The following is a 15,397-nucleotide window of genomic DNA, read 5'->3' as shown; positions in this document are numbered from 1 at the left end:
GGGAAGGGCTTTTAGGATTTGTGGGATGTTGAATGATGAAGCATGCATAAGGCTGTGTTAATACTCTGTCAAATGATAAGGATTTTTTTAACTGCTTGTCTTGGCTCGCTTGCTGAAATGATTCAGGCAAGATCTTGCAGTCAAACTTCTATGCCTGGATGAATTCAGTTGCAGCTCTTATGCAATGTATATCTACAGAAGGACACAGCAAGTGAGCTGTCTTTGTCTCATCTTTTCTCTGCAGTTGGATCCAAATCATTGGATTTATTTACCCCATGTTAGCAGTGCTCTGTGGAATGTTTTAAAGCTGATTGTTGATCCGATTACTCTGAGTGATGTTTTTGGTGTTACTGATAACTAAATTTTGTCAAAACTGCGAAGTTTAGGTTTAGTTTTCTTTCCCCTCAGCACACTGTTAGCCCTGAAGTATATTGGAATTTCTCAGCAAAAGTAAATAAAGTTCCTCCCCAGTATGGTGGTCATTCATCACTACAGAGGAAAAGCTTACTTACTTCTTTTTTAAATCCTGAAAATTCAATAATGTTGCTGCTTCGGATTTATCTGTTATGAAAGAGTGGCAGAGCTCTGAAAAGCATAATGCACATAATCCTAAAACAGCTTAGAGAACACACACAGTGCAGGTCATTTAAAGTTGGTTGCTTTTTGTTTTGGTTTGGGGTTTTTTGTTTGGTTTGTTGTTTGTTTGTTTTTTTAAGAGAAAAAACAAGTGCTGTAAAATCTTTCATTTGGGAATGAGTTTACACACTTTCATGGCTAATAACTTGTATGACCTTCAGGATAACTTACTGCTGCATGTTTACACAGACTAAAGAGCCGATGTCAATAAAGTGTATCTGAAACTGGCAGAGATTTCAGGGCTTAGTTCACCCTTTAATGCTTTAAGTACCATTCAGTGACAGTGCAGAGTGAATTCTACCTAGACTTGCAAAAGAGTGTTTTAGCTGTGGATTGTTATATAACAATCTTCCATGGAATTTTCTGTTTATGGTCTGTGCTTCACTGATGAGCCCTTCAGTTATACCTTGATTGTTCTTACAGAAAAATAGATGGTCATCATGACCTAGAGAAAAAGATTAAATCAAGAAAACTTGGAGTAGTTCACATGGAGAGATGCACCTCTTAAAAAACATTATCATCAGAAATTCCAGCAGCTTTTCTGTGAATATTTCTAAAGCTGCTGAAGCAAATGTTTCTTTGTTTTGAAAATATGTCTCTGTAAGAGAGCACATTCACTTTGAAGAGAAGATGATATATTTTTATTGTTAAATGTCCCGTTTTCAGGTTCCTCAGCATCACCCAAATCATCTGTTATATCTCCTAGCAGTGCAGCAGCTAGCAGACTGGCTGGACAAGGTTGTGATTTAATTATTCCCACAGGTATTAAAGCACTGAATGGATAGCGCCCTTGTCTCTGCTGAGACTGTACTAACCCTTCCATGTTTCTAATTATTTGATGTACTGTTAGTTGGAGATAAAATTTCTGTGGGATTTTGGTGGCTTTTACTTCTGACTTCAACAGTTGACAAATTAACCTCTGCTTTCCTCTCTCTGAGCTGCTTTTAATCTGTAAAATTAAAATTATAATTACTATTAATGATAACTAACAGTAGGTAAAATAGGAGTGGCCAAAATCTTTTCTTTAGGTTAAAGCTGAAACTTTCAGTATTTTTTCCTAAATGATCATATATTCCAATGGACTGTGGGGGCAGCTGTTAGGAATTCACAACACCCCAACTCAGCTTTGCCACTTGACTCATTTTGTGCCTATGGGCAAATTACTTAACATCTTAGTCCTGCTTCCTCCTGCATAAAAGGAGAAAACTTAACTCAGTTACCTCATAGGGGTGTTGAGAGGGTTAATTACTTAATGTTTGCACAGCATGTTGAAGATGTAAGAACACAGTAGAACTTGATGCTAAAGGAATATCTTGAGGCATCTGTATAGACTTTTTTCCAAACTCTTGCTTGCATAAATAACTTGGCAAGACTAAGGTGACTGTAAGTAGAAGTAGGGATCAGAGTAAGGGGTAGTTAAAATGAATATGGACATGATAAATAAAAATGTTGCTTAAAAAGTGACGATACTTAGCAGTTTTTAATATTTAGGACACTAGAAATTTTGCAAAATTGAAACATGGAATCCACATGATATCCCATACTAGCTTGAAAATGCTGAATAATGGCAGTTTGTGTGTGGTGATTTGCCCTAGGTATTTTAGTTAGTTGCTTTAAATCTCTTCTTTGCTGGTTTGTAGAATTAATTGTTCCTAATAGAATGAGCTAATAAAACTGAAATAAATAAATTAAATATTGGCTGAACACATCTTCTGGAAAGAATGACTTTCATTGGAAAAGATTAAAAACTCTGTACTGCATGACAACAGTATGCCAGTAATTGTTGTTTAATGGCCTTAAGGTTGCAAACAGACTTTTAGATTGATTAAATGCAAAAGAATGTTCAAAGAGTGTTGGAGTTTTTAAACATAGAAATAAATGTCTCAAAAATAATATGAATAAACGTGTCTCAAAAGCTGTTTTAAGCTCTCAGTATGCTTAATTCAGCCTATTCATGAAATAGTGAGATATATATATATATATATATATATATATATATACATTTTATATCAGTTTTAATATAAGTCTTTCTTTCTGGAAATTATTTTAAAAATCTCTTATTCATCTTAAGTTCATACTGTCACCTTGCTCTGCTTTTGGATGTACAATTGCACAAATCTTCCATACCTGCTACTAATCCGTTAAAACAAACAAACAAAAAGCCCCGACCCAAGGCCTTGAAGGTTTGCTTTGTGTCTGACACAGGGGGCAGAGCCCAGCAGAAGAGTGGACCTGTTGTGTTAGCAGATGAAGTGAAGAATCCAGCGATGGAGAAACTGGAATTGGTGAGAAAGTGGAGCTTGAACACTTACAAGGTATGCAGCTATGTGTGTGTGTGTATGTATTCTATAAGTGAGTTTGCTACTCTAGATAGGAATAGAGCTGTATGAAAGTAGGCTATTGTGGCAGTGAGCATAAGCAAGAATGTATAGGAAAGGCTTAATTTTCTTCTAAGTGTAACATTGTTTGTTAAATCCCTGGTGCAATGTGGAAAATCTTTAATAGGTATTACTGATTTAGCAAGGTAAAGAATGTTCCATTTCTAATGTTCCCTTCATCATTCCGAATGTAGAGATTTCAGCACTAAAGCTTGGAATTAAATATTTTTTGCTCTTTTTGAGTTGACTGTGGATGCAGTAAGATTTTAGTTGATGTGAAAAAATCAGGGGTATCTAGAAGTTCAAAACTTGTTAATTGCTACTCTGATGGTTTTGTTTCATCTTGGCTGATTGTTTTTTCTTAGTGTGGTAACAGTTGCTTCAATTTGTGTGTGTTTTATATGCTGCTACTTCATGATCAGTTCAGATTTGATGAAATTAAAAGAGTAATGTAAGAATAATGAAAAGGTGCTTAAATCACACCAGTTTGCTAGAAGTGACACTCATTAAAAAGCTATAAGGTAAGGAACAATTGTCAGGGAATGCATTCCTGTCAAAAGTTTAAAGAAAGACAAGTTTTGAAAAATAGCTTCTTGTTACGCCTACATTTTAAATAATAGAGTTGTGAGCAGGTGCATCGGTGAGGTCTACATCAAACCATGAAGAAATTCACACTCTGTGCAAGGAAAGTCTGAATCCCTCCAGTGTTCTTTATGTCCAGATAAGAACATCCTTCTCAGTGGGGATGAGAAGCAAGGATGGAGCATCCCTAGTGCATGCTTATGCTGTCTTTCTGTTAGAATCAGAAATTTCTTTTTTATGTCTAATGAATTGGCTTTTAGATTTGCTACTTTTCTTGTCATCTAAACATTGTAGCAAGCGCAGGAGTTGCAGTCCAATGGTATCCTGGGGTGCCTTAGGAGGAACATTGCCAGCAGGTTGAGGGAGATGATCCTGTCCCTCTATTCAGCCCTGGTGAGGCACATCTGGAGTGCTGTGTTCAGTCCTGGGCTCCTCAGGACAAGAGAGACATGGAGCTCCTGGAGCTGGTCCAGTGGAGAGCAGCAAAGATGGTGAAGGGACTGGAGCAGCTTTCAATGAGGAAAGGCTGAGGAAGCTGGGCCTGTTCAGCCTGGAGAAGAGATGACTGACAGGGGACCTCATGAATACCTATAGAGTATCTGAGGGGAGAGGGCCAAGAGGATGGATCGGGTTCTTCCCAGCGGTGCCAAGCAACAGGACAGGAGGCAGTGGGCAGAGCCTGATGCACAGGAAGTTCCACCTGAACATGAGGAAGAACTTCTTTACTGTGCAGTGACTGAGCTGTAACAGGTTGCCCAGAGAGATTATGGAGTCTCCCTCACTCAGTATTTTTGAGATGCTCAAAAACCCTCTGGATACAATGCTGTGCATTGTGTTCTGGGATGAACTTGCTTGAGCAGAGATGTTGAACCAGGGGACCCACTGTGGTCCTTTCCAACCTGACCCACTGTGTGATTTTGTCTGTCAGCTGCTTTGGAGTGCACTGTGGTGCAATCAGAATATGTGCTATTCAGCTGAAGCTGTTCTTTAAAATTCTCTTGTCTCTTTAAAACATTGACTCTTGGGATCAAATCTCCTATACTGTGACTAAATAGGACAGGACTTGACCTTATTCTGTATTTTTGGTACCTTGATTTAGAAAACAAACCCACAAAAACTCACGTCTCCAACTCCCTGACATGAACCATCAGCCAGAGGACTAGTGAAAAGTTGCGAAAAAGGGTCTTGGATCTTTGTTTAGAACACTATTTCTTTGGCTGTAGCATCTGCAAAGTTAAGGTTTTTAGTTTTCTTTTTATGGCTTAAGCCTTCCCCTTGTTGAGATCCAGAATCACACCAGAAATGACCTAGCAAACAAAGACTAGCAGTTTCAGAAAACAACGTTTACTTGTACCCATTCCTGAACATGCCTAAGGAGATGTGTCAGTTATGATCTTTCCCATATTGACTTGCTGCTCACTCTTTTTTTGTGGTATAAGACCATTCATAAAACTTACAAATTCATTTTGAGTTGATAGAGTATTGTGCAACTGTACTTGGAGATGCCATACATTTGTGTCGTAGGCTTTGTACAAAAAACTATTTAATATGAGTATTTAGTATTTAAAGTTTTGGACATATTGGCTTGCTTTGGTTCCCATCAGGGAGATCATGGGAAGAAGTGTCCTCCTTATCTCATAATAGCTAACTGTTCATAGGTTTGAAGATGCAGAAATAAAGGACAGGAGTAAATATCAGCACTTGAATCCCTCTGAATTTAAAATCCCTGGTATCAATGTACCAGACAGTAATCTACAAGGGGAGTTAGTGATGAAATTTGCTGTTAGGAAGTTCTTTAGGAATCTGACATGAGTAGTTGCTATACCATGGTGTCTGTATCAGGGGTTGAGAAATCCTAATTATTGGGTATGTTAGAAGTCATTCCCATCTATAAATGCCTTTGTAACTACCATTGCCATTCACATTCTCCAGTCAAATGCTCCCTAATAATCATGAATCCGTGTGAAGAGAAATTGCCCTTCTTTCCATAGTCTAGTGACAGGATCTTGTTCTGTTCTTTCTTCTGCCCATGCCTTCCCCTTTGGATGAGAAAGTGGTTTGCAGTTTAGCAAAAACATTTCGGCCCAAGAAAGTCAAGATTGTTCTTGACTTTCAGCAATTCCAACAAGCTTGTCTTTTTGTTTTTCATACAACTTAAATTTTGAGGGGGGAAAAAAAAGGCAAACCTGTTTTACAAACCTCTCTAACACTGGGTTAGTAGAACATTTATTTCTGAGACATGTCCAGTAATGCCTCCGTTCATCTTTGGCATATACAATGTATTTTGGTAACCTTTTTTTCTCTGAGTTCTTCTCTGAATTTTTCTTAAGCTTTGCATTGGATGGCTTCTTTTTGAGTTGCACAATCTTTTCTATGACAGCTTCCTTTATAAATACTCTTAGAACAAAGCACAATGGAATTAATGCATGGAATTTTCTTTGCTAGTGAGAATATAGAGCAACTTGTGTGCTTGTACTAGTCTACTTAGAACTGGAGTAAATCAAAATAGACCAGGGCATTTTCTTTGTCTTTTGCTACATCTGAGTTAATAAAGTATCCAGTGTAAGTCTTTCCAATTACTGGTGTTTCTTCACTTGTCACTGCTGGGCTTTTTAAGGTATTTTTCTGTGACTTATGAAGCAAATACCCCTTGGCTGAAAATAATTCCTTCACTTGTAATTTAGCTTTGCTTTCAAAAATTTTGCTTTCCGTGATTCAGATTTTTCTCTTGCATTTCCGTGGGGGTTTGTGTGTGTGTGTGTGCGTTAGCTCTTTTGGAAAATAGCCAAAATTTGACCATCACTTCCACAGTTCCTAATGAAAGGCTTATTTATGCTCTGAGCACACTTAGAGCTGAGCTGTATTTTGCAATTTCTCATGGAGTCTTTGGTAGCAAAGTTGTATTCTCTGTTATGATTTGTTATGCTCTCCTGAATTTGTGATGCTTAGCAGACAAATGTCACCTAGATTAGCTGTGCTTTTTCTTGTCAATTACTGGACTCTAACAAAGTAGTCCAAATAGTCTGTATCTTCTGACCTAAACCTCATGGGTCATGACCAACTTGATCTCCTTGGTCATTCTTGAGTCTCTCCTGTGTTCCTCTATTACGTTAAGAAGGAACATGGAAATCCTAGCAGGTTGAATGTGCATCTCCTTTGGGCACAAGTAAAGATGGTATTAATCTAAAGTCCTTGAATTGGGAAACCCTGGGAAATCCAGTGCTCCAGAGTATTTGGGGAATATGTTATAAGATAAGTTTGGGCATTATTTCACAAAAGTAAAATTTAAAATAGCAGCTTTGTGCTTAGGTTAAGTCCTTTCAGAGTAGTTGTAGCCTTGACTACTAACTTAATTTCCTTGTACCTTTTGTTTCTAGCAGTAATTTTTCATATGTCTAAGTTGGTAAGTTGGTTATCCCTTCACACCTCGTGACCACAGACTAACTTCAAGTAACTTACTAGAGCAGTAAATAATTCTGCTTTCCATAGAGAAACTGTATAGCTTTGCTGCACATCTGCTTTGCAAATGGCTTCTCCTGTGTCTCAGTCAAGGGAAATCCCCAGTGTGCATCTTGGGAGGCTCACTGCCAAGCTGGGCTCGAATCTCTGGCAGAAAAGGTGTCACAGATCCATGGAATGTGGTAGCAGCCTGCTCTGTCACAGCCATAGGCTGGGTGAGAGTGTCTACAGCTGCATAAGAGCACATTTCCTGCTCAGTGTGTTAATGAACTGCAAGCCTACTAAGAGTTTTTCATGACAGAAAAGAAATAGCCTTTCTGAGTAAATCATCTCCATTTTATAGATGTGTAAATAATAAGTGCATTTTAATACTCTTGTGTATTTCTCAGTAGGAGTTCCCAGTTTCCTATCCAAGCTTAAAAAAAAACATGCTGAAAACCATCACCTTCTTACTTGCCCCCTAAAAAAACCTCAAAATGAACATTTTTGGAAAATTTAACATGGATGTTCTGATCAGATACTTGGTAGACAAAGTCCAAAAGATTACTAACTAGACATTTTTGTATAGTATATGGTACTATAAACTGACTTAAATGCAAGGGGCTAAAATGCTTCTTTTAACTTAATGAGATTCACCAAACCTATAAAAAGATAAGTATTCTTTTACTTGAGAAACAATTAGTTATGCTCTTGATTTGCTAACTTGAATATTCATCTTAGTAGGAGTTGAGACTTGTCCAGCTGTTCTTGCTGAGTCCTGATAAACTTCTAAAGACTGTGTTGTTTTTTCAGTTTGTTGTGCAAACTTATATTGGGAGGGGTGGTTGTGAAAGAATTGTGTGTAATTATATGTCCCTTGAAGCTGAAAATGGGTGTATGCTGTGTTGTCTTGAATATACTTGAATCTTTATAATTTAATTTTTTTTCTGCAGTGTACACGTCAGATCATCTCTGAAAAACTGGGTCGTGGCTCAAGAACAGTAGACCTGGAACTAGAAGCTCAGATAGATATATTGAGAGACAACAAAAAAAAATATGAAAATATCTTGAGACTGGCACAGACACTGTCCACACAGCTCTTCCAGATGGTACATACCCAAAGGCAACTTGGAGATGCATTTGCTGACCTGAGTTTGAAATCATTGGAACTTCATGTAAGACTTTTACAGTGTTAAAAAATACAGCAGCAGAGATAAAGATAAGCCTAATTGACTCGTGCAGGGTGTCTGCTAGTTAGCAGCTACTTTTATAAACATTGAAGTTAACAATATATTAGATACTCGTTGTGCTGAAAGCACTTAAAAGTGTAGGAAATTATTGAAATTACTATAGTTCTTTATTGTTTCTTAAATGTTAGCCTCTAGTTGATGGTTGAACTCAAGAACTGACAATTTTGCTTTGTAGAGAAGATGCATTTTAGTATTAATTTTGCACCTAATGAAATGTCATCAAAGTGTTCCAGAGTGTTACGTCATTTCAATTACAAGATGTCTTTGGGGAATGTGCCTGGGAATAAGTAGATTAGGGCACATTACTTCACTTGGGCACATTTAATGTGAGTAAATTATTTTTCTGTAGCATATTTAAGCATTGAGATTTGATCTCTAAGTCCTTTTTTAATCAGAATTTTCCTACTAATAAGACTAATCTGTATTCTTATGTTGTCTGGAGTTGCTGAGCAAGAGAGGCAATCTTGAGATATCTGGGTTGTTATGATTCCATGGTTTAGAAGTTTATGTAACACTGGCACTTTTCTTTGCCAGTGGTAAAGCTGTTTGCTGTCAAGAGAGACAAGGTGCATGTTGCTTACAGAGTATAGTATCTGGCTTGCTTTTACATTGCTTTTTCTGCATTTGCAAAGTTAAAACAATTTGATCCTTTGGAAAACCAATATTAAATGGTTTAATAATTCCCTGAAACATAGCTGCTGAAACAGCTCAGATTATCTTTGTGATTTTAAAAACATGTGTCTTTTCATAATTGACTTTTCCCGTTGAGTTTTAAGGGAGTAGGTGGAGTTCATGCTTGCACAGAGGAACCTTAAGTGATAGCTAGCTGAAAAAATGTGAAACTCCTACACTAATGTGGAGGAATTTTTAATATTAGTCTGACAGATGAAAATCTGTGAATGTAGAGCATTTCTAGCAGCTAAGAAATTAAATTATCTGCTAAAAGAAGCTTTTAATAATCAGTTTATTCTTGACAAAAATATGGGCATGTGGTTTGTGGCAGATCTTAGTGATTGTTGTGAAGTATGTGCTGAAACTGGATGTTTCTTCCAAAACTTGGATGGAATCTGGCATCATGCTTATTTAATGAATCTTGGGGTTTTTCCCATGATTAGCTTGTAACTTCTAATGGGAATACTGATCTTCCAGTTTCTTTCAGCATCTTGTATTGGTCTTGGACTTTCCTTCTGTCATTCATCTCTTGTGTGGATTCTTGAATGGGGTTGTTGATGAAAGCCAAATAAAGGTTTCTGCTGCTGTAATGAGAGTTATCTAACCTTTGCTTCCTGGAGATTTGCCTGGTGTTTGTCTCTTTCCCTTTTGTGCTTTCCCTCTGTTTAATCTGTAATGTATTATCATCTGTAGCCAGGCCTACTTTTGGATATTTGGGTTTTTCCCTCTAAAACTTGTGCAGGACTAAAAGTAACATTTCTGGAGAGTTAGTCTTTCATGTTTAGTGTGATAACAGTAAATAAGCTTAAGTAAAATCAAAAAACCCCCCGAGTCTCAAGGTAATACTTTTTCTTTTAAACATGATAACAAAACAAATTTTTTATGTGGTATCTGGTGAGGTATTACTTCATGTGAATGGGTTGCTGTTTCTCTTTTGGATCCAAAGATAACTGCTGGTTCCAGGCTCATATGCCTCTAATTATATAGGCAGATGAATCCCAATTTTAATTGACCTGAGCATAGAGTATGAACTGAATGTAAACTCTGGGTGTAGAAAGGATTTCCTGTGTGTTTCGTAAGAGGTATCCACAGAGGTCATGGACAAAATTGAAAAGTTTGTATGAAACTATGAGCCATTGGAGGGAACATGATTGTTGGTCAGCATATTCCTTAGTACTGCAGGCCGCTGCAGACCCATCCTCCTTACCTCCCCCTTTGAACTGAGAGTGTTTTCATTTGGGTCTGGCATGATCTGTGTGAGAGACCAGCTGGAAAACTAATTGCAGTCTTGCCTGCAGGAGGAAGAATAGATGGGCCAAGCTGCTGCAAGGGGCACTTCTACTGCTGTTGTCTCTGCCAGCATGCTGCTGTTTCTTCTCTGTGCTAGCACTCGTGTTAGCTGTGTAGCTGGCAATGTTAGAGCAAAGCCAGCTGGAAAATACTTGTTTTGGTTTTTTCCCAGCAAAATCTGTAGCAATTTAGCCAAGTGCTTTTGCTGCCCAGGCAGCTGTACAAAGCAAAGATGACAGATCTTTAGCAGTGTTTACAGGGCTTAGCTCGTAAAAACTTGCCCTGATTTCTCTTCCTTTTTTCTTCTCCTTCAATTGCTCACTTCCACTGCACCTTCTTTTCTAGAGGATTCTTCCCTTACCATTGCCCATTACCTATTACCCTTACTGTTGTGAACTTGTTAACATGAAATATCATTTGGCTCTGGCGCTCATTTTCTAGACAGATGAAAAGAAGCTGGGAGAATAGAGCACTTCTGAGTCAGTTGTTGGCAGTGTGCAGGCCTAAAAAGACCAAAGTTGCAAATATGAACCTAGTGTGTTTTATAGTCATTACAACCAGGGATTGTACTCTTTTCTGAGAACTCCCATCTGTAGAATATGGACATGCTATATGGATGACATAGATATAATAATTGGATTCATTTGGCATCCTTGCATTGGGAAAATCTTTGCAGCCTTGCTCAGCTTACTCTGCTGTTAACAAAGAGACATGGACAAACATATGTCTAAATGTGACTAAAATGCCTTGGAAATAATTTTGCCCTCGTCTCTTTGAAATTTATGGATGAGCTACATTAAAATTTTTATTTGCTATTCATTATACTGCTCTGCTCTTCAATTATTTACAGCCTATTAAACCATGATAGATGTTGGGGTTTTTTGCAGTGCTCCTTTCCAGAATGTAAGAATAAAACTTAATAGCTAATTAATGCTGTGTGCCCTTGTGAATTTAGTTACATTTACTGTATTTAATGTAGCAGTGTCTCTGTTCTTATTAAAGTATTACCTAGACAACCATGAGAGATGATTGATTAAAACCCTGCTGAATGACAATATGAAGATTGCATTAGCACTTGATTTTAAGTAACATTCAAGATATTAGAGTGCAGAAAAATCACATAAATTGGGATTTAACATCATGTGTGGTAAAAAAAATCATAAACTATGTTTTACTGATGTTGGAGCGATTTCATAAGAACTGTGAACAAAATATTTTATTGAAATCATATTGATTTAATCATAATCATACCCAAACAGAAGTGAAAGACCTGCCACATCTGTGTTTGCATTTTTTTATATAGTTGCTGATGAATGCTATGATTTCAATTGATCTGCAGCTTTGTTTTCTCTGTTCTTTGTTTATAGGAGGAGTTTGGCTACAATGCAGATACGCAGAAACTTCTAGCTAAAAATGGAGAAACACTTCTCGGGGCTATTAACTTTTTTATTGCCAGTGTGAACACATTGGTGAATAAAACAATTGAGGATACATTGTTGACTGTGAAACAGTACGAAAGTGCCAGGTAGCTATCCTGTGTCCAGCTCCTTTCCCTAAGAATTAATCCTTGGGAAGCAGAGTCTCTGTCAGCTTAGGTCTTGTATTTGAGTGACTAACCTGTCAGATAAAAGCCTTATAACACAGCTCTCATCTAACGAGGATTTCTGTTTAACTGTAGATGATGGCACAGATCTTCCAATGTTTTGTACATGTTTCCTTGTAGACTGAATTTTACTTGTTAGCTGTAGGAGTAATTATAGCTGGTTTTTCCCACGTGCTAGATTAAGGTGGCTTTCCAAGTAGCGTGACAGTGGAAGATTAACACTTTTATCCAGCTGCATTGCAATAGGTAAAATAATCTCTTTGACTGAAAGATACTTCATCTTGTGCCTCTGTTGATGAACAATGCCTGCAATTCACACTTGGGTTTTTATGCAGACATTTCAGGCTTGGTCAGAAAGGGGAAAATAAACCAGAAATTTCTCAGTGAGTGAATAATGGCTTTCTTATCCTGGAGAAGGCTACTTTTAGATGTGGCGTAGTATTCTAAAACTGGGTTCCTTTTTTCTGTCAGGGACTTGTAGCTCTTTCTGATGAGTGGTTCCATTCTGGCTTTCTTTCACTTACCAGAATAAAGTGCATTTTTTTTTTAATTTGACAAAAGATGCAGTTTATACATATAGTTTTTTGTGATATTTGGGGGTTTTTTAGCTCCAAAATTGCAAACTGCCTAAATTTTGAATTTCCTCCTTTTTTTAATTGTTCTGTTCTAATGCTTATTTTTGAACAAAATAGTAGCTTATTGTTTTGGTATTTAGGTAAACTTTCAAAGGCACGAAAGGTAGAATTAATGTGTAGATAAGGTATTGCTTTATTTTTGACATGTGTTTTGAAGAAAAAAAAAGAATTGGTTCATATATCCGGGTATCCCCTGGAAAATTTATGCAAAATACATCTGCTGCAGTTGTTCTTGTAAGTCATTTTCAATATATGGTTCTTCCCTCCTGAAATACCTTCGTTGCTTTCCCGTTCTGTTCACTAAAGAAATCAAATATTTTGCCATTTTAATGAGTCAAATAAATTATAAAGGTTCTTCACTGACATGGCCAGTTCATTATTTTGCACTGTGAAAATAGGTCACATTTATTTCTGTGCCTCTTCTTTCCTGTTCCCAGTTGCACTTTAGCATTCATCTGTTCCCCTCTTCTGTCAGTTCTCGATAAGTTTAATGGTTTCCTTTTTGGAATTAAGCCATAAATTACTTATAAATCCTCAATCATAGTGGCAATGAGAATCAGGAGGAATATTTTACCTCTGAAAAGGTTGTATTTTTCTTTCGAGCAGTTACATCAACTGAAAATTGTGTTTCATAACCAGTTTTTAATCCTGATTTGTTTCCACTTAAAGAAATGTCTGTAAGAAAGCATGTTTAAAAGGCCAAAAATAGTGTGGTTTGTCCCATTAAAATAGGTGGATATGCTAGGTTCCATTATTTGACAACTACAGAAAAGTATGGAAGGAAGAGTGATGCTTTGGGTGGGGCTGCACCATCTTTTTGCAGTCTGTTTTTCCATAGGACTTTTTCAAAGTTCTCAGAAAAGTATTTGTGGAAGAACTATGAAACTGTCCAGTTAATACATATGGAGCAGCCTGGAGCATGCTGAAAATGCTTTAGGTCAGAGTTTGGTGTAAGTGACCTGTTCCTCAAACATCTGCTTAAAGGGGTGTCATGCTCTTGGTGTGCCTCTTACTCTCAACACAAACTCTCCAGTGAACTGATTCAACAGCAGAAGAATGACCTGAAAAATATTTGCTAGCTTTTTCTGGGTCAGTAGGTTGAGATGTCTCAGGAGAAGCTCTGACTACTGAAGCCTCTACAAAACAGAGGGGCTGAGAGCATGTGGCTGAGACAGGAAGAGAAAAGGGAGGATGCTTGTTTAGGCAGTTTTATACAATGTGCTTGATGAATAGGAGGACAGAGGAAAAAACTTGCCCAGGTTTTTTTTTATTATTATTTTTGGGGTTTTTTTTCCCTGTACTTAACTCTTTTGTTCATCTTCTGTTGTACTTAGACTTATATCTGAGGTCACTTTTGAGGCACTGCCCTTAGATGGTTCTTTTTTCCGTTCTCCTCTTTCTTGCCAGGATTGAATACGATGCTTATCGAACAGACCTGGAAGAGCTGAACCTGGGCCCTCGTGATGCAAACACTCTGCCAAAGATTGAACAATCACAGCAACTGTTTCAAGTGCACAAAGAGAAATACGACAAAATGCGTAACGACGTATCTATCAAATTGAAATTTTTGGAAGAAAATAAGGTAAGCTGCTACTTCTCATGTTATGATTAGGAGTTTTGTTCTACAAGTTGTTACATCTTGAAATATGTGTTCATTTAGAAGTAGAAGGAACAAGGAAAATAAGTTGAATTTTTGGAGTTCTTGCTGTATCACTACGAAGACAAACTTTTAGAGCAAGCAGCTTTAGAAGTCCCTAATCCAGCTACTCCAGCTACAAATGACAAACATTGTGACAGTAAGTTTCTTGTTGATACAAGAGGTTTCAAGTTTGCAGAAATATTACTTTGTCCAGTTTACCACGTTTATGGTTAAATGAGTCACATAATTACTGATTTAATATTCAAAGTAACTTGTACATTTGGCAACATTGTCACAGAGGTTATGCCCAAAGAAGGAGACAGAACCATGAGGAGGCTTCTTCAAAATTAAGCTTTTTTTTAAGAATTTGACCTGAGAAGTACTACTTTGTATAATTAATGCCTTTATAGTTTCTTAATTTAAAACAGGACTCTTGAACTGTTGGCTTGAAGGGTGGGGTTTTTTTCGTGTTTATTTCAACCCTACATTTCATCCATACCCTCTTAATGATGGGATTCTTACCCTTCTTATTCTACCAGGCAAAGATAAAACTGCTATACAAAACTTTAAAACTGTCCTTTCTCTGATAAATAAGTCCTTTAAAATAGTCTCTAATTAGATGTGAAAATTATGGTCTTTCAAGATCTGATTTTTTCTTACTCATGGTAAATGAGATGGTTATAATCATGTGTGATTATATTTCCCATGTTTTCAGAGGAAAGAAAAGGTGATTAAAACTTACATAGGAGATAGTTGTCACTCTAGCCAGGGTTAACATTATCAGTGGGTTAACATTTTCAGTATGGGTTGATTAACGTATTTTAAAAATTGAAACACAGGTAACTACAGCCTGTCAAAGAATACATGACTGGCCCCAGATTACAATAGCAAACCATGTTCCTTGCCTGGAAGGAGGAAAATTTAAAGGAAAAATCATAGGGACAGGCTAAACCAATTAAAATGGATTATTATTTTGTATTCTTGAATATATTATCACATATTCAGTTGCATCATCTTCTTAGAATAAACATGGGGCTCAGGGAAGAAACATGAACCATGAACAGATGACAAGACAAAGGTTGAGAAAATAAGCAAACTACTTTTTGGTTTCCAAAACAATATATGCTTAAAACAGCTCCTGAGCACTGTTCCTTCATACAGGCATCTGCCTTAGATCTCCCTGATCTGGAGTCACATAGCCAGCAAAAGTTGGCTTTGTGATGAACCAGATCATCAGGTGACTGAACTGGCATTGGCCTGACAGTATTTCTAGC

General features: G+C 37.2%; 1 protein-coding gene across 3 annotated transcripts in view; it reads left to right on the top strand.

The window, feature by feature from the left end:
- Positions 1-15,397, top strand: part of ARFIP1 (ADP ribosylation factor interacting protein 1) — a 40,802-nt gene that overhangs the window by 17,702 nt on the left and 7,703 nt on the right. For 2 of the 3 annotated variants that reach the window (XM_054295815.1, XM_054295816.1), the window contains 5 exons: positions 1,303-1,398; positions 2,842-2,951; positions 7,988-8,209; positions 11,614-11,771; positions 13,892-14,066. In XM_054295815.1, the coding sequence (XP_054151790.1) occupies positions 1,303-1,398; positions 2,842-2,951; positions 7,988-8,209; positions 11,614-11,771; positions 13,892-14,066 (761 nt within the window). The remainder of the gene's footprint in view (positions 1-1,302; positions 1,399-2,841; positions 2,952-7,987; positions 8,210-11,613; positions 11,772-13,891; positions 14,067-15,397) is intronic. The other variant, XM_054295817.1, reaches the window with a different exon arrangement.

The sequence above is a fragment of the Melozone crissalis genome, unplaced genomic scaffold, assembly GCF_028551555.1.
Source record: "Melozone crissalis strain CALT ecotype California unplaced genomic scaffold, PUWL_Pcris_2 ptg000006l_1, whole genome shotgun sequence".
Taxonomy (NCBI): Eukaryota; Metazoa; Chordata; class Aves; order Passeriformes; family Passerellidae; genus Melozone; species Melozone crissalis.
Note: the sequence above shows the minus strand (reverse complement) of the source record. Positions and strands in the feature narration are given on the sequence as shown.